This window comes from Hyperolius riggenbachi, chromosome 12 (genome assembly GCF_040937935.1).
Source record: "Hyperolius riggenbachi isolate aHypRig1 chromosome 12, aHypRig1.pri, whole genome shotgun sequence".
NCBI lineage: Eukaryota > Metazoa > Chordata > Amphibia > Anura > Hyperoliidae > Hyperolius > Hyperolius riggenbachi.
The window spans coordinates 151,649,350-151,677,084 of NC_090657.1; the positions used below are offsets into that span (position 1 = coordinate 151,649,350).

At 44.6% G+C, this 27,735-nt stretch overlaps 2 protein-coding genes across 7 annotated transcripts in view; one reads left to right on the top strand and one right to left on the bottom strand.

Annotated features, from left to right (window-relative positions):
* The window catches only part of LOC137541486 (phosphatidate phosphatase LPIN3-like), a 138,263-nt gene that overhangs the window by 54,207 nt on the left and 56,321 nt on the right, over positions 1–27,735 (bottom strand). For all 4 annotated transcript variants that reach the window (XM_068262792.1, XM_068262794.1, XM_068262793.1 and 1 more), the window contains exons 3-4: positions 25,191–25,286; positions 21,188–21,408 (exon numbers count right to left, since the gene is read on the bottom strand). In XM_068262792.1, the coding sequence (XP_068118893.1) occupies positions 21,188–21,408; positions 25,191–25,286 (317 nt within the window). The remainder of the gene's footprint in view (positions 1–21,187; positions 21,409–25,190; positions 25,287–27,735) is intronic.
* The window catches only part of LOC137541488 (myosin regulatory light chain 2, smooth muscle major isoform), a 183,536-nt gene that overhangs the window by 50,146 nt on the left and 105,655 nt on the right, over positions 1–27,735 (top strand). The gene's annotated exons all lie outside the window — the stretch shown is intronic.

Sequence of the window (27,735 nt, forward strand, 5' to 3'; positions counted from 1 at the left end):
GGCAGTCTATTGCTTTCTATAGCTATGTTGTTTCTCAAAATTCACTTTTTTCCAGCAAGCATACGCTCTACCTTGGGCCACTTCCCCTTTGTCCGGAGGCTAAGTTGCACTCTTACTAGCTGCTAGTGCATGTATCACTCTGAGCGGCCACCTCAGTGGAGAACCGTCTAGTGTCTCTACGAGGCCCATAAAGCATACGTCAGATGCTAAAGTTGTATGGCTGAGGGTGTGCATTATCTTTATAATATCTAGGCAAAAAAAGCATTGTGTGCAGATGAGAAATATTAGTGGAATTTCCCCTCCCTTCTTTAGAGATACTAAGGCTCCATTTGCACTAACAGGTGCTCTCAGTTAAAACTGAAAGAGCAACTGATTTTCAAAGTAATGCCCATGTTTCCCAATGGCTCAGTTCACACTATAGGCATTTTTCACTGAAAGATTTTTCATAATTCACTGCTGTGGAGAAGAAAATAAAACGGGTACCAACTGATTAAAGGAAACCAGAGATAAACGCTTTGGCACAAAACAAACATATCCCCCCGATATATTTTTACAAAATAAATATGATACCTGGTATTTTCGCCACTCTGGTGTGCTGGTTTTTGTGTTATTTTACTAAAACTCCATGCAAAACACAGTTCATCAGAAAATAATATTATTTAGTGGGCTGTACGCAAAATGAAATCACCATTTCTAAAAACCTCTTATAACTAACAAATATAGATAAAAGATTTTTTTTCCAAAATACCCTTACATTAGCAGCTCCTCCCATCTCATCACAACTATCTCTGATGCTGCAGTATACAGAACAGGAAAGCAGGGCCAGAAGGGGGCAGGCTTGGGCTTGAAAAGAAATGAGAGAAGACAGACTCAGCTATAATGATCCCGGGGCAAAGCCTGGATGCTGAGTCAGGGATTTTATCAGGGCTGATAATATGCAGACTGAGCAGAGAGGGATGAATCAGAGAGCAGGGTAGGTGTTTTCTCTAATGTTCCCACTGATATACATGGTAAAATACATGAGGGTGCTTTCTCTCTGGTTCACTTTAAGTGTAAATGGGGCCTAACAGTTTAGTGTTTGTTGGATATGGTTAAAGTTGGAAGACAACTGTACTAGCGGAATGTAATAGACAACAGAGGCGCCAACAGGATAAAAGGAGAAACCGTATTAAAATCAATAAAACAGAGGGGGGCAAGGGTGGACTTACCTCCCCAATATTCAAAACACAACCACTGTGATCAAATGGCATATTGTTATCCACCTGGTGGATGGGTGTGGACACCCACTCTTTTTTCTACTACAGAGAGCGACTTCTTAACCTGCGTGGGGACAGGTCTAATATCCCCACTTGCGCTTATAGTGGTTGCCTGATCCTTGGCAACCCGTGTTTGTGAGTATACATCTCTTATTAACTTACTATATCCATCCCATCACCAATAATACACTATTGGGGGCTCCCGTCTCTGTTTTTGTCTCCTTACGTACTAGCGGAATGGTTTGTGTTGGGCATGGTTGACGTTGGAGAATAGTACAGGGTGTAGAAAAGTGTACAGTGTAGGGTTGTCCAATATGTGTATAAGCATATAGTACAGGTGTGAATGTAGAAGGATCTTACAAATCTTGAACTCGTGTAAAAGGTGTATGTCTGTACAGTGTGTGAATACATTTAGGTTATATGTGTGCATTGTGTGTAAGAGTAGGGTGTATGTGTTTATAGACTCACATAAGTGTAGGGAATTTGTGTGTGTGTAAGATATATGTGCTAGTAGTAAGTGTATGGTATATGAGTGCAGAGTGTGTGGATTAGTGTAAGGTGTATGTGTGTATAGCGTGTGGGAAAGTGTAGGGTATATGTGTGTATAGTGTAAGGGTAGGTCCCCTTTCACCAGTGGCATAGGAATAGAGGATGCAGAGGTAGCAACAGCACTTGGACCAGAGGGGCCTTTATTGGTGCTAATCTGGTAATGATCATGTCTATACTGTATGTGCTTTGGTTAGTTGTAACCCTTAATAGACAGTTCTCCTCCCCAGCCTACACCTCTCTGGCACTGCAGTATTCCTTGGAAGGTTTTGGTGCTCCTTATGAATTTTAGAGTGCTTGAGGGGGCTAAATGTCTTGAATGATAGAGGTGCGGGTAGAGTGAGAGATACATGGAGCTATGTATAGTCAATTCTCTCATGAAGCAAGGTCAAACACTTGCATCAGGCGCAGAGATTACAGGAGCAGCATGGTTGTACTGTGTTTACACTTACAACATGTAGTCAGAGTAGGAGTAGAAGCGAGAGGGGACTGAGCGAGGTGAAGAGGTCATCATTGGGGAAAAGCAGCTTGTTGTGCTGTGTGAGGAGTCTGACAGTGAGTGAGGAGGGGGGAAGCAGGAGAGCAGCAGTTTCATTTGACTAGCACAGCAGAAGGGAGAAGGTGGCACTGCTGTCCTGACAGAGGAGGAATGGAGGACAGCAGACTGACTGAGGGTAAGCAGTTTGTTTGTCACAGACTCACAGCAAGCCAGACCATGTGTTATTGTGTTGAGCTGCAACATGTCATGTCTCTATTTGTCTATGTGTTGCATATGCTTGCTGACTGATAACATTAAATGAAGCAAAGCAAATTGTCAGGTGCTGTGCATTCATTCCAAAATTGGACACACACACACACATCATCACAAGTTTGCCTCAGGCAGTAAAAAAATCTAGAAAAGTCCATGTGTGTTGTGTACTGCAGATTTAAAGGACAACTGTAATGAGAGGGATATGGAGGCTGCCATATATATTTAATTTCAAGCAATATCAGTCGCCTGGCTATCCTGCTGTTCCTCTGTCTCTAATACTTGTAGCCATAGACCCTGGAAAAGCATAATATTTACCTGCTCCAGGTCTTCTCTGATCTTCCTGACAGCCACATGCTCTATACTGCATATCTCAGGCTCCAGAGATATGTCACGTGATAGGGGGAGGGAGGTATGACAGCACAGACCATGTGACTGCCAGGATGAACATAAGAGACATGAAGCATTGATTTGAACAGATAAATATTACATTACTCCATCCTATGTGGGGAGATGGTGTCTGGGGGAAAAAGGCGTGTAGGTAGGTGTGTGTGTGTTTTAACAGCCGCGGGGTCCTAAGGGGGGGTGCTAATTTCGCCGGTGGGGAGTTTTTGCTGCACCCCGACTCTACAACTAAAAAGAGTGTCCTCGGTGTTCTCCTCAGGATGGGAAGGCAGTGTGCTGCTGTTCTTTTATTGCTTATATTTGAAGCTCTTGGTGGGCCACATAAAATGGCAAGAAGGGCCATGTTTGGCCCACGGGCCTTGAGTGTGACACCTGTGACTTAGCTCATGGCAAACCAAGAGTAGGATTGTAATATTTCTACTGGCTACATGTATTGTAGTGTGTTTCATTAGACGTTATGGTGATTTGAATGATATGGGTCTATAGGTTATCCTGGTGTATATTAAGTATTGTTTAATGATTACATTATAGAAGTTATTTAGAGGTTTGGGATTTTTTTGTTTGCCTAAAGTAGTAAGTTTGACTTACCTGGGGCTTCTGCCAGCCCCCTGCAGCTGTTCTGTGCCCGCACATACCTGGAATGATCCTCTGGTCCCCCGCCGAGGCTCACTTTCTCATTCGCCGGTCGTCATCTGCACGTATCCTCTTTCGTGTTCCCGTTGCCGGGAGCTTCCTCCCCGGACACAGTCGAGATTTTCTCTTACTGCACTTGTGCAGGATGCTCCTGGTAACGGGAATGCGAATGAGGACCTGTGCAGCCAGGGCCACACAGGAGCAATGGATATCAACTTCTACGTCGGGAGACCAGAGGATCTTTCCAGGACGGCGCGGGCACAGGATGGCTGCAGGGGGCTGGCAGAAGCCCCAGGCCAGTGAAACTTTTTTCTATAGATACTTCAGATCCACTTTAAAGAGAAACCGTGACCAAGAATTGAACTTCATTCAGTAGCTGATACCCCCTTTTACATGAGAAATCTATTCCTTTTCACAAACAGACCATCAGGGAGCGCTGTATGGCTGATATTGTGGTGAAACCCCTCCCACAGGAAACTCTGAGTACCGAGGTACTTCTGGCAGTTTCCTCTCTGTGAACCCTGTTACATTGTGAGAAATAGCTGTTTACAGCTGTTTCCAACTGCCAAAAAATCAAGCAGCAGATACATCATCTGCCAATAGTAAAAATGTCACCATGTGATAAATGTCAGAATGTAAATCAGGGATTTAAAAGGTTTTACAATGGGCAAACACTGACTAAATCATTTATACATAATTATTGTAAAAATGAAGCACTTTTTTATTACATTATTTTCACTGGAGTTCCTCTTTAAGTAAAGCTTTATGTGGTTTTAGTGGGTAATGATGTTGTATTGTTTATATTTTAGGCCTGGGGCCTAGAAGCACTATTTTAAGCGCTTGTGATTTGAAAAGTTCTTGCTAATGTAATGCTATGGATTTGATCCCACTTGAGGGTTGCGTTTTTGTTTTTTTTAATTCACCCATAGCATAACATTAGCAAGAGCTTTACAAATCACAAGAGCTTATAAAAAAGTGTTTGCTACTGGGTTCTAGGCCTCAAAAGGTTTTGTGTGTGAACATGATGTTTAGGAAAAAAAGTTTTTTGTAAATGATTGTGTATTTTCAGTGTTTACATAAATGCTGGCTTCCTTAAGAGTTAAGTATATTGTGTTAGTGGATAAGCTACAGTGTATAGATCAAGTGCTGTTTCAGTGCTTAGTAGCGAAAGGGATAGGTTTCATATTGTTTATAGTGTGTGTGTGTGTGTGTGTGTGTGTATTAGTTATTTAGTTTGAAATTGTTTGTTTGCAATTGAATGTTAGTTATTTATTTTGAAATTGTTTGTTTCCAATTGAATTCAAGGATGTTTAGTGTTTTTTTATTGCTGCCTGTGTGAGTGCTAAGTTGAGTCATAAGAAACATACTTTAAAGTACGTTATATCAATTTATGTTATATGAGAGGAATTTTATTGTTTACTTAAGGATAGCAAGAAGTTTTGAATCAGGATGATACCATTTATTGGCTAACTTAAAAGAATAATCGTAAGCAAGCTTTCGGCTGTATAGACTTCGTTAAGCTTCAATCCTGTTTGCTCACAAGATGTTGGAACAGACTTACTTACAGATGTGTGCTCATTTGTGGTATTTGTATTCCAGTTGTGGTAATTCTGTAGTGTTCCGCATGCACTGTAGGAAATACATCAGTGCATAATGTAATTTTTATAGATTAAATATGGCTGCAGACACTGGGATCACTGTATACTTCCACTTCCTGCTCTGCCCTGCTTTAAGAGGACAATACAAGACAAGATGGCTCCATTGTGACATAGATGGCCTCTCTCATGACTCTAAAGGCCCGTACACATGATAGATTAAAGTTGGCCAATAACGACAACATCTGCCGATATTGTGTGTACAGCAGCCCCCGACTCCTGATCACCGCCCAGGCCAGCAATTCGCCAAGCAATAGAGCGGCCAATAGCTTTGTTCTCCCCTCTCACCCTACCCGCCATCACACCTGTGCTGCTACATTGGGCCTCCACCCCCGCATTGCAACAGAAAACACCATTAGCCTACATGCTAACTACACATCTGTACAGTCTTGGCCCAGTGATGTCATCTGAGGGATCGGGTCCAGATCCCTGTAGGGTGACATCCTTCTATGTGTGTACGTTTCATTACAAACTTGTTTCCTTCTTTATTTAATATGTGCACCTCACTATCCTCGCCTTGAGGTGTAGACAATTGGCCCAATATAGGAGGGCATCACCTGTAGTTGAAGTGTCTGCAGTGCACTTGAAATTACCTTATTGTTCTATGAGTTTATAGTTGTTATTAGGATTCAATTTCTAGGTTCAAAGCTCCCTTGCATTTTTTTTGTCAAAATAGCACAGGTGAAGGAAAAGTTTGTAATCCCCGACAGCACAGACATAAGAAGTGTGTGTGTGTCCGGTGGATGAACTTCAATCAATTAACTCCAGGAACCAGGGGAAAGAAAAGACAGAGAGCACAAGGAGTGCCAATATAGTGTAGTATTTAAAATGGTAAAGTAAGCTAACACAAATACTACTTACAAGACTGGGATGCTAAAGACAACCAGAGTAGTCAGGGACGGTTTTATCATAAGGCACTGTAGTCACGTGCCTACAGGCGTCTGATGATGGACGGGCGGCTCACTCCCCTCCCCTAGCACCTCCCTCCTTCCCTATGCAGAGTCCTGAGCAGAGCATAAATGAGAGTTTAGTCACCTGGCTCTTGGCATTCCACTGACAAGATCTCCCTTCAGCCGGGGGCACCACTAGCTGGCTACCTAATGCTAAGGGACACCTGTACCTATGAAGAATAAGGGAGAAGTAACAGCTGGGTCAGCCAGCACACTTGCGGTGCGATTTAGCAGGGGTTTGTGGGTTTCGCGTGCCAGGAAATCTGTGCCTATAGGCTCCTGTGATGTAAATCCGGGCCTGAGAGTAGTGAGCAAGTGTAGAATTCCGTCTCCACCCAGATTTGTCAACAGATCCTCTTTGTAATGTTGTCGGTCACTGTTCAATAACAAACCACTGGATGAATGCAACAGGGGAGGACCCCCTAGGGAAAAGACTGGGATGGGTGAGAGGAGGTTCCCCAAATTGTATTATAAAGTAGACTGCATAATTAATCAAATTGTGTGTTTATAATAATAATCATTCCTTTTTTTGTATAGCGCTTTTCTCCTGTCGGACTCAAAGCGCTTGCGAGGCAGCCACTAGAGCGCACTCAGTAGGCAGTAGCAGTGTTAGGGAGTCTTGCCCAAAGAGCTCCTTACTGAATTACTGGCTTACTGAACAGGAAGAGCCGAGATTTGAACCCAGGTCTCCTACGTCAGAGGCAGAGCCCTTAACCAGTACACCATCAAGCCACTCATAACACATGCACCCAAGAGCCAATTACTTTTGAATTAATTTGCATATTTAATCGTTGGCATGGTGCATGTGGAATTAAGTGATTGATAATTAATTTTAGCTTTTTGAGCATTAACATTAATTAGTCCATTTGGACAGGGTTCCACTACCTTTGCAGTTGTGCATTTGATATAATTCATTCATCTCTTTTACGCTACGTGCTATTCCCATTTGCAATTTTTGATGCGATTTAAAAAAGTCCTGCATGCTGCATTTTTCTTCTTGTGTTGCTAGCATACAGTGAAAATCAGAATCGCAAATCAGAATTGCAATTTGCAGTGTAAAAGAAGGCTCGCCTCGAGTGAGGATTGGGATAACAAAAAGCACAATTTTATTGGACATTAAAAAGACAACGCGTTTCACAGGTCTAACCCACTTCCACAGGTCAGGTTACAAATGTCTTAGTGTAGAACACCATGGACTTTTTGGGGCACCTCCTGTCTCCCATGCTAGAAATAAGAATGTTTCAGATAAGGGATTTTAATCTGTGTACTTTAAAGGTCAGTTGTAAGAAGAGGGATATGGAGGCTGCCATATTTATTTCCTTTTAAGCAATACCAGTTGCCTGGCTGTCCTGTTGATGCTCTGTCTCCAATACTTAGCCATAGACCCTGAACAAGCAGGCAGCAGATCAGGTGTTTCTCACATTATTGTCAGATCTGACATGATTAGCTGCATGCTTGTTTCTGGCGTGATTCAGACACTACTGAAGCCAAATAAATCAGCAGGATGCCAGGCATCTGGTTTTGTTTAAAAGAACATAAATATGGCAGCCTCCGTATTCTTCTCAATTCAGCTGTCCTTTCTATTCCTGATGCATTTGCAGTCACCCTGCATCACACATAAGTTACTAGCCGATTTCATTTTCAAATCAATGCTCCTAATGACCCTGGGGAACTCTGACCACAACCTAGTCCACCTGATCCCAACCTTCATAAGGCAGCTGGAGCCAACCAAGCCAACCATCAGGACTGTTAGAAAATGGACGGAAGAGGCAAAACTGGAACTTCAGGCATGCTTCAACAACACAGACTGGGCGGCCCTGGCAGCACCCACCCTGGAAGAATGGACAGAAAACACTTCCTCCTACATCAGTTTCTGTGAAGAGTCATGTATCCCATCCAAGACCTTCAGAGTCTTTCCCAACCATAAGCCCTGGTTCAATGGCAAACTGCGCAGACTCCAGAAGATCAAAGAGAAGGCGCACAAGTCTGGGACCAAGGAAGAGTTCAGGGCAGCCAGAAACTCCCTGAACCAAGAACTGAGAATCGCAAAAAAGGCCTACGCTAAGAAGCTGGAATCCAGCCTCCAGTCCAAGACTCATCAGGAAGTCTAGAAGGGCCTCGGGGCAGCCACGAACTTCAAAGCTAAACACGTGGCCCTGAGCATCCAACTAGCTGAGGAGCTAAACGAGTTCTACTGCAGATTCGACCAACAGTCCAAGCAGCTCAGGTCTCTGGCTTTTACGTCAATTACAGCTCCTCCCCTCTCCCCCATCTTCCCTGATGAGCCATGTTGTTTCAGAACCGCTCGTTGTCCAAGAAGCGGACATCTTGCAACACCTGTGCAAGCTTAACTTAAGGAAAGCCACAGGCCCGGATGGAGTTTTAGCAAAATGCCTGAAATCTTGCATGCACCAGCTAACCCCTGTCTTCTCCTCCATTTACAACAGATCCCTAGCAGACAGCAAAGTTCCATCCTGTCTCAAAAAATCCACAATCATCCCATTTCCCCCATGTCACAGGAGCCCTAGTGGCTGACCGCACTTAGCCTTCTAAACGGTGCCAGCGCACAGATCGTGCGAACTCTGGTCGCAGTCAATGCGCAGGAACCGTTAAGAATTAGCCGCAGACAACTCAGAAGGGAGCCTGTGAGACACGGGTGATTACAACTTCACCCACTGGTTCAGAGTAAACTGCCACCACCGCGGTTACCATGGGACCGTGGAGCCCACTAACTGACTAGTTCTGCGAATAAAACGGTTAAACACACGATATGCTGTCTAGCCAACAACAAACAAACAGTAGCGTATCTTCAGAGACCCGGGATCACTCCTGTGTGTGCTGATAAGCAGGGTAGCGGACAGTGAATGACTTGGAGGAAGTCGTTTATTCACGCAATATAAATAATTAATATATACAGACAATTATTAAAATCACAATTATTAAAACAGTAATAGCCAGTATGAAATAAAAAGGAAGAAAATACTTATGGTTTGTGGAAATATGTACTTGTGGGAAAATCATAAAGTTCTTGGTTTCAATCAGAGTTCAGCAGAATTCTTTGTTTCAGAGTAAAGTTCAGCAAGATTTAAAATCCAAACAAAATGGAGGATGTCCTTTGTTTCAGCTCTGTCAAGATGGCCACCACTTGTTCCTCATAGTGGCCGTGTGTCATGAAGATGGTAAAGGGAGGAATTGATGCCCTCCTGCTGGCCAGGTGCTTTTGATGAAGCTGGTTTGGGGGTGTGGCAATGCCGGCCCCTCTGAGTCACCCACCAATGACAGTTCATTCCCTCTGAGAGATTTTAGGGCTAAACTTATGAAATGCTGTAACTCCTGAACCATACACGTTATATTTAGGGGGGTAACAGCTTCAGACTTGTTGGAAAATACAGATTAATATGACATCAGACACGGCTAAGCCAGCTAAGCCTGAGAAGATTCATATCTCGATAACCGGACGGTCTATCCCAAGGAATTTCATATCAGCACGATGGCCAGATTTTACCGGACAAGACGATATGAATTGTATAGCTGTGCGACATACGGTTTTCGTATGCCGACAGGAAATCATATCACCCATGCTTTCCTTATGGCCCATGCTCGGTGCCGGATCGGCTGGCTTTCTATGGCCCCCCTGTGGAGCCAGTTTCCCGGTCCTTTTCATGGGGACATCTGCTGTAGGGGGAATGAGCTGGGCCCTGCAGGGAGTCCAGCCACGTGCGACATTCCGGAGGGGTGAGGGGACTGCTCTGGCTCACAGGGGAACATATCTCTGGATTTAAAATAACACAAAATGTCATTTTCGGATCGCTTGCACGACTGCTCAGATCCGACAGGGAGCGATCAGGAAAGCGACTGTGAATTCTCTAGATTCACCTGCGTTTCTCACGGCTATTCCGTGACACCCCAATAAACGGGCATCACGGAACTTAACTTCAGACCTGTAGTGCTCACTCCCAACTATCATGAAGTGCTTTGAGCGATTAGTCCTCGACCATCTGAAGCGCTCCAACGATGCCCTCCTTGACCCACAACAATTTGAGTATAGGGCAAACAGATCTGTGGACGATGCCATCAACATCAGCCTAGCGTACATCACGGAACACCTGGACAGGCCCAACTCCTACGTCAGGATCCTGTTCCTAGATTTCAGCTCGGCCTTCAATACCGTCTGCCAGGCCATCCTAATCGATAACCTTGGGAAACTTGGGATAGACCACACTCTGTGTTCCCCGAATCAAAAACTTCCTAACAGGCAGGACACAGAGAGTTAAACTTGGAAACTGCTTATGTGACGAGAGAACCACAGACATAGGAGCTCCTCAGGGGTGTGTTCTGTCCCCGCTCCCGGTCTCCTTGTACACAAAACTCTGTACCTCATCCATGGGCTCTGTCAAAATTAACAAGTTCGCAGATGACAAAACCATCATCGGCCTCATTGATGGAAATGGGGAGAGCGCCTATTGCAAAGAGACTGAAATAATATGCAGCTGGTGCAAGAACAATAAGCTCGTCCTCAATGCGTCAAAAACCGAGCTGATCATAGAGTTCCAGAAACACCCCTGCACACTCCACTCTGTTCTTATAGACAGGATAGTAGTTTCCAGGGTTTCAGATGTACATTTCCTCGGCACTACCATTTACACCTACCTAAAATGGGAGCACAACAACACTAAGATCCAAAAGAAGGCACAGTAGAGGCTATTCTTTTTGCGACAGCTGAAGAAATTTGGGATGCCACGCAAACTGCTCAGCACCTTCTACACCACTACCATAGTCAATCCTCTGCTCATCCATCATGAGGTGCTTCCGGCAGCGACAGGTACAAGCTCCAAAGAGTGATTGGGGCTGCGGAAAGGGTCATTGGATCAACCCTGCCAGCTGTCGACCTTCTCAATTCAACCAGATGGATGACAAGAGCCACCAAGATCTCACGAGACCCCTCCCATCCGGGCAACCAGTTTTTTGAGCTACTTCCACTGGGCCGCCACTACAGGGCTATCCACGCTAGAACCACCAGGCGCAGAAGCACCTTCTTCCCTCAGGCTGGCCTCCGGCTGAACTCCAGCACTCCCCCACCAGGACTACCCCTCTGCGGAAACCCACAAACTGGACAGTAATGTCCCCCAGCGCTTGCCTGGCCCCTCCAAGCACCACTCAGGTGCAAGACACTTTCCCAGCAGCACTTCTCCTGGGGTCTCCTACAGGGTCTTGTATGACTGTCTGCCCAGTCTTCTGTCTGTTTTACAATGTCTTATCTGCCCAATCATGCTCCATTCAAATGCTGTGCATATCTACCTACATGTATTAGTCTGCCTACTTCTACTGCTATCGTACGCTGTTCTGTCTCTGTGCCATTGTCTTGCTTGTTCTGTTGTCAATTGTGATGTGTACCGCAATCAATTCCAGGTACGACAACCATGGTATTCGGTGAATAAAGGATTTCTGATTCTGTTTTCTTATTCTGATTCAATCCCTGCGTGAATTGTGACTCACCTGGCATATTAAACTAATTGGCCTGGGCGTTACGAAAGGTGGCTTTAGCTAACTTCAATTAATGGTGACTCAATAATGGTGATTAAGTGCTGATTCAACCCTAATCACCCAACATGATGTTCACTTTATACTCTGCTTATGCTTGGTAACCTGTTTTTAATCTGTTTGAAATTTGTAATTAAGTTTTATTGTTGAAAAAGAAAACATTTAAAAGCAGAGCTCCATGCAAAAATATAATTCTTCCTTTCAAAATATGGATGTTATCTAAATTATGAAAACAAAATCTCACCTAGCTGCAGGACTGTAAGTCCACAATGAAATAATAGGACAGTTTACTGGGAGTACTTTGGTCAGCCTGGGGCGGCTGCATTGTGCAGAAGTGTAATGTGTCTCAAGTCTAAACTTAAAGGGCCCAGGCACCGAAACTTGAAAATATATAAAAGCACCCCTTTATGGGGGAGCAGGGGTTGGGGTGATTGGTACTACTTCCTTATGGGTGCTGGTCCGCTCCTCTTCCCCTCCCCCCGGCCGAATTTATACTTTTTGAGCCCCTAAGTCTGTTGTGGCTCACGTTTCTTGTGCAGCAGCAGCCCTCCCATTCCATGTGCAAGCCCTGCTTCCATGTGTATCACCCATGTACAGCAGCCCCTTTCTTCCATCAACAGCTACCTTGAGTATCAGTTTCCCTTTTTCATGTGATCCTATTTTCAGCCTCCTCTTTCACATGTAGCAACCTTTCTTCCATGTCCAAGTTGCTGAGGCCGCCCAGGGTCCGGGCCTTGTGGTCTTTCCAGCAATCTGGACCTGCCCCCTTTCTGCATGGGATCCGCCATCTTCCCCAGGCAGAGACCCATTTTGTAACTCCCGTGAGTGTTGCGCTACTCCAACTGCCGCAATGCATTCCAGGACAACATACTGTAGGTAAGTAATGCTAATCACCCCATCACCACACTTTATTTCAAACTTCCCTTAATCTAACTAAGTTCTATGGAAAATATGGCACTAGGATAAAATAGATAGAATTTTGATTGACACACTGTCAATCTAACATCATAAATTATGAAGTTGATAGCACGCTCACCTTGCAGCGCTGGGTCCCCAGCTCAAATCTGTGCCAAGATACTGTCTGCATGGAACTGTATGATTTCTCAGTGTTTAAGTGGCTTTCTTCTGGGCACTCCACTTTCCACCCACATCCCATAAACATACAGCTAAGATAACTGGCTTCCCCTAAAACTGGCCTTGAGGTGCATATATACAGGTAGTCCCCTACTTACAAACATCTGGCTTACGAACTCGCCGATACAATCGGCCTGAAAATGTGAACTTTGAATATGTAGGAACAAGAGAAAAACATTTTTATTCAAAAAGACCTTGTATAGTAGGTTTGAGAAAATTGATTTAAAAAAATTGAAAGAAAAAATGATTTTTAAACCGGTAAAATGACATTTTCCTGCAGTACACTGAGGGCACAGGGGGGCAGAGATAAAACAGTGGAGGGCAGAGGTGACACGGTTGAAAAGAGGTGACACAGAGGGGGACACTGGAGGCATGGGGGGGGGGGGGGCATAAAGGATGTACAGGGGACAGAGATGGCACAGTGTTTTAACTTAAGAACAGATTCAGGTTAAGAACAAACCTACAGCTCCTACCTCCTTTGTCAACTTCAAAATGTAGATTAAGAGCTGGTTCACACTAGGTCCGGAAACGTATCCGTGGCTCCGTTTTTCAGCCCTGATTAAAAACAGAGCCACGGATAGCAATGTTAAAAATAGCAGCCGTCTTCACCCAAGAAAAAAACGGATCCGTCTGCGTTTGCGGGGACCCGTTTTCAAAACCTGAACTGAAGGTCCGGATCTGCTGCATTTTCACGCAATGGATCTGGACCCTGATACACGCAGGGGTAGTGGCAGGCAATGGGAAAACGGATTTCCCTCTACACAGGCAAATTTTGACACAGAAAAGGATCCGTTGCTGTGTCACAGCCTGGGGGGTGGGAGAGGGGGCCGCCATTCTGGAGGGTGATAGCAGGCAGGACGGGGGTGGCAGCGGTCCCATCCCTGCTACCTCTCCAGCTAATTTGCAAAACTTGTTACAATGTATAGCAGGGAGCTTACCTACTTACCTACTCATTCAGTTTATGATCCAGTGCTTTTTAATGAATCGATTTGAATGAATCGATTAATTGAAAAGAGCCAAACTTTTCATCACTAGGAGCCACTGCCTGCAATGCTGCCCTCTGAAGTATAGATGGCGGCATTGCAGGCAGTAACAAGTAGTGATGGGAAATTTGGCTCTTTTCAATGAATCGATTCATTAAAAAGAACCAGATCGTGAACCGAAGGAGTAGGTAAGCTCCCCACTCCCTGCTATACACATACCTCCCAACCTGATCAAGCCCCCATCACACCCCTATTCACGCATACCATAAAGATTTCATAAGAAAAATATGTTGTTTTATAACTCAAACCACACTGGTCCTTTCTATCCTGGTTCATTTTTCCTTCATTTTAACATTTTAAAATTAGTAATATGTCAATTTAAAGGTTGGGAATAAAGTTAAGAGTCAATCAAACACATTTTTTAGTAGAGAAATATAAATATTTACATAGAAAAAGGGACAAAGTCCTGAAAAAGGGTCAAATGAGAAGGAAAGAGGGACAGGGCTCCCAAAGAGGGACTGTCCCTCCAAAATGGGGACAGTTGGAAGCTATGTATACATTGTAACAAGTTTTGTGGAAACTAGCTGGAGATGTAGTGGGGATGGGGACCCAGGTGAGGGAGGGGGGGGACGTCCCCCCTCCCCGGTGACCGCTGCCACCCCCGTCCTGCCTGCTATACCCCTCCAGCATGGCGGCTGCCTCTCCCCCATGGCTAGGCATACGTTTCCACGGGCTGGAAACGTATGCTACAAAAATATCATTTGTAGGAAAAACCGGGGAAGGAAAAAAAAAGTTTAGAAAAACAGATCCGTGTAAAACGGATCCAATCTGCAACAGACCAGTGTGGACATAGTCATATATTATTTTGTATATTTTTTTAGTTCACAAAATTAACCATTCATCAGTACATAAAATCACTGTGTTCAAAGACAAAAAAACAAACGTGAATGTCACACAAAAACATACCGGTAATTCAATGAATATTTACTGAACAGAATGGACATGCAACCCCATGTCCGCCAAGCCCCTGAGACTGACTCAACCCCAGGTTAGGAACCACTGCTTTAGACTATGATGGACAAATGATGGTAGGAATTAAGATCGGAAGACCCCCTGAAGACTATATGCAATACTCTGTAAAGCTCTGTGGAAGATATCTGTGCTATATAAATACAAAATAAATAAATAAATAAAAATGGAAGGGGTTGCAAAAATGAATGTTTCTTTTTTTGTATTCGCCCTATCTGGACAGATATATCCGTCCAGATGGGCACTGCTGCTGCAGCCGTGTGGTGCGCGCGATCGGGCGCGCGATCGGGCGCGCTCCCGCTGCCCCCCCAATCAGTGAATGGGAATATAATTCCCATTCACCGATCTAAGTCTCCGGCAGAAATGCCGACGTTTTGTCATCAGAGAGCGCGGTATTTCTGCCCCCAGGAAACATCACCTTCTTCTTATAGTTCCTAGATGCGAGATCGTTCGCATCTAGGAATTTTTTGAATGTGGCCATCTTGTGGCCAAATAGTAAACTGCACCCACATACCTAAATTAAATAAAAAAAATACATTATATTACTTCTAAAATTAGCTATTTACCTCCCAAACTAAAATTACCCAAATACATTTTTGTATTTAAAAAAAAATTAAAAAAATTACAATTAAAAAAAAAAATAAACTACATAAATAGTTACCTAAGGGTCTGAACTTTTTAAATATACATGTCAAGAGAGTATCCTAATTTTTTTAAAATTATAAGCTTATAAATAGTGATGGACGCAAATTGAAAAAATGCACCTTTATTTCTAAATAAAATATCGGCGCCATAAATTGTGATAGGGACGTAATTTAAACTGTGTAATAAGCGGGACAAATAGGCACATAAAATGCATGGGTTTTAATTACTGTAGCATGTATTAATTTTAAACTATAATGGCCAAAAACTGAGGAATAATGATTTTTTTCCATTTCTATCTTAATCTTCCTGTTAAAATGCATTTACAGTAAAGTGGCTCTTAGCAAAATGTACTACCCAAAGAAAGCCTAATTAGTGGCGGAAAAAACAAGCTATAGATCAATTAATTGTGATAAGTAACGATAAAGTTATTGGCGAATGAATGGGAGGTGAACATTGCTCGGATGCTTAAGATTTTCGACGCTGTAGGCTGAAGTGGTTAAGCTGCATTTCTGAAGCACTCTGAATGCATCTTAAATGCAGAGTTTGAATTTTGAATGAGATCTTATGAACCACTCTTTAGCCATACACTGGTCGATTTGCCATCAGATTCGACCAACTGACAGATCCCTATCTGATCGAATCTGATCAGAGAGGGATCGTATGGCTACCTTTACTGCAAACAGATTGTGAACCGATTTCAGCCTGAAACCGTTCACAATCTGTTGTGGTGGTGGTGCTGCCGCCGCTCCCCCCGCCCGCATACATTACCTGCTCCCCGCTGTCACCGCTGCTCCGTCTCCGTGCTGGTCTCCAGGTCCAGCATGCTTTACTTCTTCCTGCCCAGCAGGAAGTTTAAACAGTAGAGCGCCCTCTGTTTAAACTTCCTGCCGGGCAGGAGGAACTGAAGCATGCCGGAGACCAGACCAGCGCGGACACGGAGCAGCGGTGACCGGGCGTAGACGTGCCGGCGGAGCAGGTAATGTATGCGGCTCTATTGCGTCGGTCGTCGGGTACTCGAACGCCGCTAGCGACGCGCTTCCTACCCGCGGGCGATCGCCGCTAATTTTCCGCACGGAGCGATCGACGGGATCGGACGAAAAGGATCGAAATTCGCCGTGTAGCGCGAACGATTGGCAGGAGATTCGATCCCAGTGAATCTGCTGTTGAAACGGCGGCGAATCGGGCCAGTGTATGGCCACCTTATATGTTTATATTGCTTCAGAAGCATATCTGGCTTGCTGTGCACTTTTACAAAGGTAGGCAGTTTTATTTGACTGGTATATTCGGAGCCCAGTTCCAATGACCTGGAATCAGTGCACAGCCGGCTGTGCACTGAGAGCAAATGAATGGCGATCACAGTGTGCATGAATAAATGCTACTGGACTGTAAACAAACCATCACAATGTTGCCAAGGCAAGCTTGTTTTTACAGTTTATAGGGAAAATTTATTTTGGTAATAAAATTGCCATAGGCGTAGAAGGGTGCTACAGCAGCTGTTTTATAATTAAAGAATGTCAAAGGCTATGTTAGGCATACACTGTGCAGTTTGTGGCAGATCAGGTGCGAGATCAGCATGTTCCTGATACTGACCATTTACCTGGCGTACTATCTGTGTCACGACGTCAGTACATGTGGCAGTGTCACATGCTACACGTGCCCCCGATGGCCATGAAGAAAGATGTGGGACATGGGAGGAAGCGCACAAGCGGACAGGTGAACCTGCAACACTTACCATGGGCCCAAGGGGAACATATTTTGGTACTTATCCGTTAGCCGGGCGCATCCGGCAGGTGGCGCTGTTGTAGCGAATTTCATTCATGCTTAGTTAACGTTAGTGCTGTGTGAATGGAAGCGCCGCAGGTGGCGCTAATTACATTGATACGGCACATAACAATAACAGCGTTAATGGGAACTAATATGTATTTCAAGTGGCCGGAACTGTTACTTAATGCAATTAAAATGAAGGCGGCGGCAATTTAACAGATGAAGCCGCCGCCTTCGTCTGTTCTTCGTCTTCTTCTCCCACTTTGCCCTCCTCTGGCTTCTATACAATGCTGGCAGCCTGCGGGGACATGCGTCTCCCCCCAGAGTCGTTCGTCGCGGAAGGGAATCCTGTTTGTTTTCTTGCGACGAACGACTCTGGGGGGAGACGCGTGTCCCCCCCAGCTGCCAGCATTGTATAAAAGCCAGAGGAGGGCAAAGGGGGAGAAGAAGACGAAGAACAGACGAAGGCGGCGGCTTCATCTGTTACATTGCCGCCGCCTTCATTTTAATTGCATTAAGTAACAGTTCCGGCCACTTGAAATACATATTAGTTCCCATTAACACTGTTATTGTTATGTGCCGTATCAATGTAATTAGCGCCACCTGCGGCGCTTCCATTGACACAGCACTAACGTTAACTAAGCATGAATGAAATTCGCTACAACAGCGCCACCTGCCGGATGCGCCCGGCTAACGGATAAGTACCCATATTTTACATGGGGTGACCAGCTGGGGGTTCATTGGGCGTCAGTAAATTGAACGCCACAACTGCTGCACACCTGACTGAGCCCTTTGCAGTGATCTTTACAGCAGGCTAAATCAGTATTTTGTTAGAAACACCAGGGCTGTGGAGTCGGTACAAAAATCCTCCGACTACAACTCAGACTCCTCAGTTTATGAAACCACCGGCTCCAACTCCAGGTACCCAAAATGGCGCCGGTTCCGACTCCACAGCCCTGAGATACACTGTGGTATATCTTCGTTTTATATGCATCTAAAGACAAGGTAAGTGAACTAAATATTGCTTGCCATTAATCATTGCAGTGTATAGGACCAAACTTAAAGTATTGAGTTTCTCTCAATAGCAGAATTTTACAGCTGGTACAAAGTTTGACGGACAATTTAAAAGCTGCAAACTTAGTGATGATTCATCCATATAAGGGCAAGGAAAAGTCAGCATTAATGGAGCCCAGAGCAGACAATCCTTACAGCTGTTAAATGAAATAAGCATTCTGATTGGTTGCTCCAGTTTCCATTGCACCTGTCTTGATGAATCAGCCACAATTTTGTCCATTTACATTCACTGCTCTGTCAAATGTTTACCTGTGTCTGTCTGAACCTTAATGTGTGCCTAGAAGTGGATTTTAATTAGCGTAATTAAAAACAGTATTAGGCATTCCAAAACCTTCTTAATTTTATTGCTATAGGTATTACTGTTTTGCCAGGAGCTCACAGTAAAAATCCTTAGCTGGAAAACTTCCACTTCCTACTATGTTCAGATAACTATTACTGTATATACTCGCATACAAGCCAAATTTTTGACCCCAAAAAAGTGCCCCAAAAGTGGGGGTCTCGGCTTATATGTGAGTCAACTTGTGTAGTATGTATGTGCTCATGCCCCCCGCTGTGTATGTGCCCCCCCTCCCTCCTTTGCAACATCGTTAGTAGGGCGATAGGATGACTGCTGACCTGCTTGCTGCCTGGTTATGCTGGCTTCAGTGGAGGAGAGAGCATGTGCAATGTATGGGATCCCTTTACCTCTCTGCATCCATTAGTCCACTCAGTGCCGGGGATCCGCTTGCCTCATTTTGCACATCGGCTCAGTTCCGGGGATCCCCTTGCCTTTCTGTGCGCACTTAGTCCACTCGGTTCTATCCGCAAGGCTTTGTACGCGTCACGTGTCGGGAATCCCCTTGCCTCCTTGTCCGCATTCCTGTGTCTCAAATCTATGACGACATCTAGTGGCACCTATAACATAGTGTGCAGGACGGACCGGCAAGGGGATCCAGGCACATGACGCAGACACAGCCGTGCGGAGAAAGCGGCGAAGGGATCCCTGGCAAATGATGCGGACACAGCCATGCGGAGAGCGGCGAGGGGATCCCTGTCACATGATGCGAACACAGCCATGCGGACAGAGTGGCAGGGGGATCTCAGGCACTGAGTGTACACATGATGCAGACAGAGGCAAGAGGATCCCAGGTGCTGCTGAGCTGACAAACGATGCGGATGGAGAGGTAAATTGCCCATCATGCCGCTGCTCCCTTCTTCACCCAAGCCACCATAACCAGGCAATAAGCAGGTCGGCAGTCATCCTATCACCTTACTCATGATTCTGCATTAACACATGTTGCGAAAGGGAGGGTTGTTTCCTCATACTGGGGACATATAGAGAGGGGAGCTGCCTAATACTGGGGGAACATCTGGCATTTATACTGTGAAGAGGGCTACACTTGGGGGGGTAGGGCTTATATGCGGGTCAATCACTTTTTCCAGGTTTCTAAGTGAAAAGTTGTAGGATCGGCTTATATGTGGGTCGGCTTATATGCAAGTATATACGGTATGTACAAATTAAACATGCCAGTTGTGCACAGTTCCCCAGAGGTAACCCATACACTTATAGATTGCAACCCCATGTGGCAAAGCGATTGAGTCTCTGATCGGAATTTTTTCAGAGAGGAATTGGTTCCTAACACACACAGCAGCATTCAATGCAAAGCTATGGACCGCTAACTGACTGCTGCTCTTGCCCCACCCTTAATCAACCTAAAGCAGGCTATACACTGCTTTCCACCCAATGTTCCTAAACGATCGATTCCTTTATAAAAAAAGAATCGATTCCCTACTATACACTGCACAGCAATTTACAATAGATTCCAGCAGGAAATCCATTCTGAAAATCGATCCATTTTCCATTCTGTCCGATTGATGCTTTCAATAGGATTCACAGCATATGCAGGCCCGATACGGCGCTGCCCTAGTCATTCTGGAACAAATGGAGCGTGGAATAGGAGGGTGATAGGAGGGAACATCACAGTAATCGTGTCTTAAAATTTTACTTTAGCCAAATGTCACATTTTTCGAGTGGTTATGGGAACAGGGGAACGCACAAAGGTATGTGTATCCAGCATGACTTTACCTCTGTGTTTGCCTTAAATAGTCTTACCTGGGTCGGGTATCCTTCAAATAAAGTTCCACAAAAAAAACAAAAAATTCCCAGCAGACACAACAAGTGGTCATAAAATTCACCTTTGTCTCTCCCATCCATGCCCACCTAGTGAAATTGTTCCCTCACATGGATGTTCTCAGGGAAGATGGGCAGGGAGCCGTGGAAGTTCAGCTTTTGGCGTACATGGTAGTTCAGTTCAGCTTTTAAGTGAGCATCAGACCTTCTTCTGGGGATTTTTGCCTCGGGCACCAGGCAGTACGGTAAATAATTATGGAAATAAAAGTAAGGCGGTTTAGGAGAGCTTTTAATAAGCCTTCCCCGGGCATGTTTATTAAAGCAAACTAAAATCCAATTCAGGTACACTTTAACGAGCAGCACGGCTCAGACGTAAACTCAAGCTTCACCTTTTACATGCAAACATCTGAGAAATGTAAAGATATTCTAAAGAAAGGTGTAAGTAAATATAGCGCATGCTGTAAAGACAGGAGGTGGATTATCACCTCCACTAAAGAGCACTAAAACGTTGGCAGTGCACTTCAATAACAGGCAGTTGCCATGCAGCATGTTGACCGAGGATTATGTCAACAGACGGGCTCATTAAAGTAACGTCACTCAGCGTTGGACTGTAGCCACGTAGCAGTCAATCAGTGGCCAAATGCGTGCCAAGCTATTTATGGGGGTCACATGTCTGCCCATGAGTCAGAAACAGCACAAATCATCGTCACTTACCAAGAAGGCAGCACGGCTATTCCATCTTTCTCCTGTGCTCCCAAAGTCTCATCCCCTCTAGCTCTCATTCCCTTCTTACTCCATCGCTGCCTCCTAGTGGGCGTGTCTAGTGTAGCCATGGAGGATTGGACAGATGGCGAAGTCTTCGGTATCTCATTGCTGCTGTGAGCAGAGAAAAAGCTCTGGCTTTGGTGAATCAAAGTGTCACATGGACCAGGTTCCTAATTAAAATAAACAAAACAGTATTTATTGAAGGAGAATGGTGCAAAGTGGTTAGCTCTCCCACTATGTAGTGCTAGATAGTGGGCACAGAATTTCCATCCTTTCTGACCCACTGTAGATTATCCCGCCTCATCCCCTGGTATGGAGATGAAACCACAATGAACTGGGTAGGGCATGAATGGGATTCTGTTCCTGTGCACACAATTATCAGCCAGGGCACCACCTGCATGGAATTTACATGTTGTCCCCATGTTTATCACGCTAGCTGGAGGCACCAACTGAGGTATACAAAGTTTAAAAAGGAGGAGTAATGACTTCCCTCCTTGCCAAGAAACGCCACAGTTTAAAGGCCAAAGAGTATTAATTGCAATACAAACACAGACCACATTTCACAGGAAAAGAGTGCGCAATGGGAGAGAAGAGACTACAACACTCTCAGCGAAATGGACAACAGTATTCCTGCCTGCTGTGTCATTTGCATCTTCACAAGTGATGTCTAAGGCGTGCTCAAGCCAATAGTAATATGTACCAATGATAAGCCAGATGAGTGAACGCTGACACTGCTGTACAAACCCTTTAATAGAAGAAGATGAAGGTGGTCACTTACAGGCGGTGATGGGGTTGCTATCAGCGGCTGTGTGGGCCCCGGAGAGCACTCCGTAGTGATCAAGTGCCAGCGCTGTGAACCAGTTGTCTATCGGGGTCTCCTGTCACCGCGCCCACATAGCCGCTAATAGCATATCCTCTCACTGCCTGTAAGTGACCATTTTCATCTTCTTCTAATAAAGAGTTTGAACGCCAATGCCAGCCTCCACTCCTCTGTCTTATTTCACGAGATAAACCCGCTTCTACAGGGAAAATAACATTACTGTCTGCTGTTGAGGTAACTTTCTCAGTTCAATCTCCATGTATCATCCTGATTTAAAACTTCTTGCATGCCTAATTGATAATAATTTATATTAATAAGGCACAGAGATTGAACGGAAAAAGTCATCTCAACCGCTGTGACAGGCATTGTATTTGACCTGAGGAAGCAGGCTTATTCAATGAAACTCGTTATCTTTTTTTTTTTTTTTTGTCCAATGAATACTTTTTGGACTTTACACTGTGGCGTTCTTTGTTAAGGAGGTAAGTCATTACTTATCCTCTTCCTTTTTAAACAGTCTGACTACTTGCTAGTCAATCATCTCACCTTTATGACAATTTTGATTTATAGACAGACATTCAGGTATACTGTGCCAACCGCATAGAGTCCGTTATCCGCCACTGATAGTGGGTTCGCACGTAGATAAGGTTCCAGGGTAAAATACAGTCTTTAAAGATACCAGTGCGCACTCCACAGTGATCAATATCTGAAAAGAAAGCACAAAGCTCCCATAGCGTAATACTGCAACTATAACTAATAAAAGGTCAGCAGCACACAGTGACCATAACATCAGAATTAGGGCCGGATTTGTACTCTTTACCACCCAAGGCCACTGTCACCAGCCGCCCTCTTCAGTATGGGTAGTGAGATGATCGCTCCCCCCTTCCCTCCAGTATAAGCCAGATGACCCCTCCCCCCTTCCCTCTAGTATAGGTAGCCTCATGACCCCACCCCAGTATAGGTAGCCAGATGACCCCCCCCCCTTTTTCCTCCAGTACAGGTAGCCAGATGACTCCCTTAATCCCTCCTTTTCCCACACCCCTTTCAGTATAAGTAGCCAGCTCACCCTCACACCCCAGCAGCCATCAGTGTCACTCATTTCTCCACTCCTCTTCAATGCAGAAGTTTCCTTTTCCTTTCCGTCTCCAATGCTGCCCAAGTCCATAGACGCCAGCCACAATGCAAACATACACAGAGAGCAAGGTGGCTGCTGCACAGGGGGCTGACAGCAGAGTACCGCAGTCAGGTGCTCGCCTGATCTCCCTGCATTGTAGCAAATGTTGCACCAGTTTAGCCTGCTGCTTTGGTGCCCTTGCTCCTGTGGTGCCCTAGGCCATGGCCTAGGTGGCCTTGGCTTAAATCCGGCCCTGATCAGAATCCTCAATCAATCAAACAGGGGCTCACCGGATAGTTGCCAGTGAACTTTCCCAGGAGCATAGAGCGCTCGTGTAGTTTGTATGCTCCTGGGAAAGTTCACTGGCGGGACGCCGGCCGCAGTGTTTAAACTTACAGTGCCCCGGAGAAGTAACGCGCTGTGCACACTTTTATGGATCCTTGTGGATGCTTGCTGGAATAAACTTTTATCGGTGGAATCGTTCCCGGTGTATCCTTACTGTCTGGATGACAGCCTAAGCGCTAGATCCACCTGGTGTATGAGGTAGCAACTATCCGGTGAGCCCCTGTCTGAGTGATTGAGGATTCTGATATTATGGTCACTGTGTGCTGCTGACCTTTTATTAGTTATAGTTACAGTATTACGCTATGGGAGCTTTGTGCTTTCTTTTCAGATATTGATCCCTGTGGAGTGTGCACTGGTAATTTTGATTTATACCTTAGTACTTCTACATCTATCTGTATTACTGGAGAGTGGCGACCTGTACCTGAATGTGGGGTTACACTATTGCCTTGGGATTGGTTGTCTGACAGACAGACCACCATTGTGAGTAATTTTTCATCTCACCTCCATTTGGTTTTCCATACTACACAATAAGTGGCTATTGTTCTTCACAGATCCTTGTGCAGGCAATCTGGGTTCCTTCCAAATCTCAAAAACATACTGCTAGGTTCACTGCTTACCCCAAACTGGTCCCGAGCTGTGTGTTAAGACAATGGTTTGTGAACTCATTTGAGCAACAATATGAAAAGATTAACCTACAATAAAACCCCTGTCCTTCCCCAATTACTACAATATATTTTCCAATAGCAGCTTTTTAAACTTGCTTATAGTATAAAAAAAAAAAAAAAAAAGGCTTCTTAGCTTGAGTAAATACTATGTATGTTGGTAGGAGTTTAAATGGAGTTGTTTCACACCTCCTGCGTTAGCTATGATAAGCAGATCTTTCCAAGTAGAATCCATTTATTTTCTGGAAAACTTTGCTATTGTTATTACTTTCCCTGTTCTTATCTCTAGATTCATCCACATAGCATGGATAAGACAGAAGACTACAGCAGGGGAATGGGACATTTTGAGAAATATTAGGCATGCAGTAGAGCCCTGCATGCCAGTAAAGTAGAAGTGCAGAAGTGCATACTAAACAGCTTTTTCACCACAGTAATACAGGCTGCTTTCACTAATAAGGCTCCGCTGAACTCCAGTGAGTCCTAATGTTTGGCTGGAGATCCCCAGTTGGAAACCTAGCCAAAAGCCACACCCCATGTACTGTATGTCACACCTTCTCCCAGCTATATCACATGTACTCCTGCTCTATGCCACGCCTCTATTGCAGCCTATGCACTCTAGTAACCACCTAGTTATGTTAATGATGTCCCTCTGCACTAGTACCGAGGCTAGGTAGTTGTCAGAAGGAAGGGTGGGTGGAGTTTGTAGGGTAGCGGAGTCTATATTCAAATTCTAATCTCACTATGAGGACTCACTGGGGATCACTAATAGAGCCCCATTTGTAACAGCAGTCAGTGCCAAGGTAGTAAGGCTGTCCATAGTGCAGCCTTACCATCAGACAGGTACACAGTATCCCACCACAGGCCCATCTAAATAAATTACAGGTGCTAATTCTTATTTAATTCCTAATCCAATGAAACCTCATGGATTTTTCTTATGTAATATAGTCCACCCATTTTACTCTTGATTGTTCTCTTGGCATCAATATCAGTGAATCAGTTCCATCAGTCACTTACCTCGTTCTCCTCCAGGTCGTGAATGAAGAAAGCTTCCCCATTCTCCCCAAGTCTCATCTGCAGGTCCACAGGTTCTCCATTTATTTCTATATCCACCTAAAAAGTAATGCCAAAATCAACTAGGAATTGAGAATGAACAACCTTATCGGTTACACAAGTCACTTACCGTACTGTCTAATAAAGCTGAGTACACTCAGTAACAAAATGCACCGAGCAAATCGCTGGTCAGCTGAGCAAGGTCAATCCTTGAAGACAGGCAGCATATACACCCAAATATGAAAAGGGCTGTGTAGAAGGCCTGGCAATTTTCTACAACCCAATAGGAATGCACGTCACATTTACAATGAACCTGAGATCATGATGGACCTTATCAAATACCAGTTTGGCATCTGGGCAAACGTGTGTGTGTGTGTGTGTGTGTGTGTGTGTGTGTGTGTGTGTGTGTGTGTGTGTGTGTGTGTGTGTGTGTGTGTGTGTGTGTGTGTGTGTGTGTGTGTGTGTGTGTGTGTGTGTGTGTGTGTGTGTGTGTGTGTGTGTGTGTGTGTGTGTGTGTGTGTGTGTGTGTGTGTGTGTGTGTGTGTGTGTGTGTGCGATACGTATAGTGTGTGTGTGTGTGTGTGTGTGTGTGTGTGTGTGTGTGTGTACGTGTGTGTGTGTGTGTAGGGGGATCTCTGTATCCCATCTGCCCACCCCAACCCCGTGCCACCTCGGGTAAACTTTAAAGGAAACGAGGTGAACAATTGTATCTATCCTCTTTCTCCTAAAAATGACTTTTTTATCCATACCAAACTTTATATTTAAATCTAATTTTTAAGTTTGTATTGTCCCTGCTCAATGACACATTCATTGCAGTATGCCAGAGCTAAAATCTATGAATTATTGAGCCTTGCTATCTGTTTCCTTCTCTAAGGCCTAGTGCACACCAGAGCGGTTCGGCTGCGTTTTGCGATCCGCTTGCGGCTGCGGATACGCTTGGGTAATGTATTTCAATGGGCTGGTGCACACTAGAGCGGGAGGCGTTTTGCAGAAACGCATACTCCCGGGCTGCTGCAGATTTTGGATAGCAGGGGTGTTTCTGCCTCTATGTTAAGTATAGGAAAAACGCAAACCACTCTTAAAAACGGCACTTCAGAGCGGTTTGCCAGGCGTTTTTTGTTACAGTAGCTGTTCAGTAACAGCTTTACTGTAACAATACATGAAATCTACTACACCAAAAACGCTTCACAAAACCGCAAAATGCTAGCTGAAACGCTACAGAAAAAGAAGAAAAAGCGTTTCAAAATCTGCTAGCATTTTGCGGATCTGCTAGAGGTTTTTGGTGTGCACTAGGCCTCAGAAGCTATTTTCTGAGAGGAAAGTGTATTATGGTTGTAATTCCTTATCAATGAGGGATAAGCTATAGTACGACCCAGTCCCGACCAAGGCAGAAACTGTCAATTGCATTCCTAATGTTTAAATCTTTCAGGCAGAGAAAGAGAAAAAGGAACACAGACCAGTTATTTGTGTGCTTGGCACTGTCAATACACCTGTCTATCTCATCATGTAACATGTCACCTTGTGCACCCTTTAAATACCCATCTGTTATAATTATCCCTACATTGTTACATCGCTATTTTGTGTACAATCGTTGGACACTATAATGTCACTGTGTGGCATTAATGTTGAAATGTCTCCCCTACATATTGTTTAGCGCTGTATAATATATAAGCACTTTATAAAAAAGATTAAGAATAATAGAAAGTATAAACGCTGCCTCCCTGCAAGCATCGTGACACTGTATTGGTGTAGTGTTTAGAGAGCTGAGCTGACTTAACAGGGAAAGATATGTAGTTAGCATGCTACAGTGTGCCCATAAATTGTATTAAACATGCTAATGTTTGAAATTCAACATGGTGAGCTGTATACTCTTGTTTACTTCTCCTCCCCCCCCCCCCCCAGACCTTCTTAGCACTACTTTTGTCTGTGTCGGCAGCAGTTGTAGTTGCGTTGGGAACCCTTTTACTGACTTTTTTATTCTCAGCTATTTTATTTCATATTGTTGAATCTCTTCCATACCAGTTGCTTTTAAAGATTTGTTTTCTTCAATGTTGCCCTGGTTGCGAGTTCCTGGGCCATATGTTAGGTTCCAATTACACAAGTACCTTTCTGCTACTCAGGAGGTGACACTGCACTGGGAGCATGAAATAGTCCATGCCCAGGTCTTGGTGTCTACACCTTTACTAATTTGTACAGTATGCTTGGGAAGCCTAGTTTGGTCCAGTAATAGTTATACTGTATGTGCTTAGCCCAGAGAAAACTGATGAATGGGATAAGCGCAGTTACGACCTTGAAACTTCTACCCGATGCATGGTCCTCATTTAATCGGTCTGACATAATCTGCCACCTGTGGTTATAAGTTGAGGAGTCAGTTAATTTGCCACAAAGTTGGATGAGGTGGAGGTGTTCTACAGGTGGTCCAGGCAATATCACCAGGGCTGGAACATCAAACACCCCCTTTTTTTGGTGGCTGGACAGTGTATTGTCTAAAAACACCACCTTTGACAAA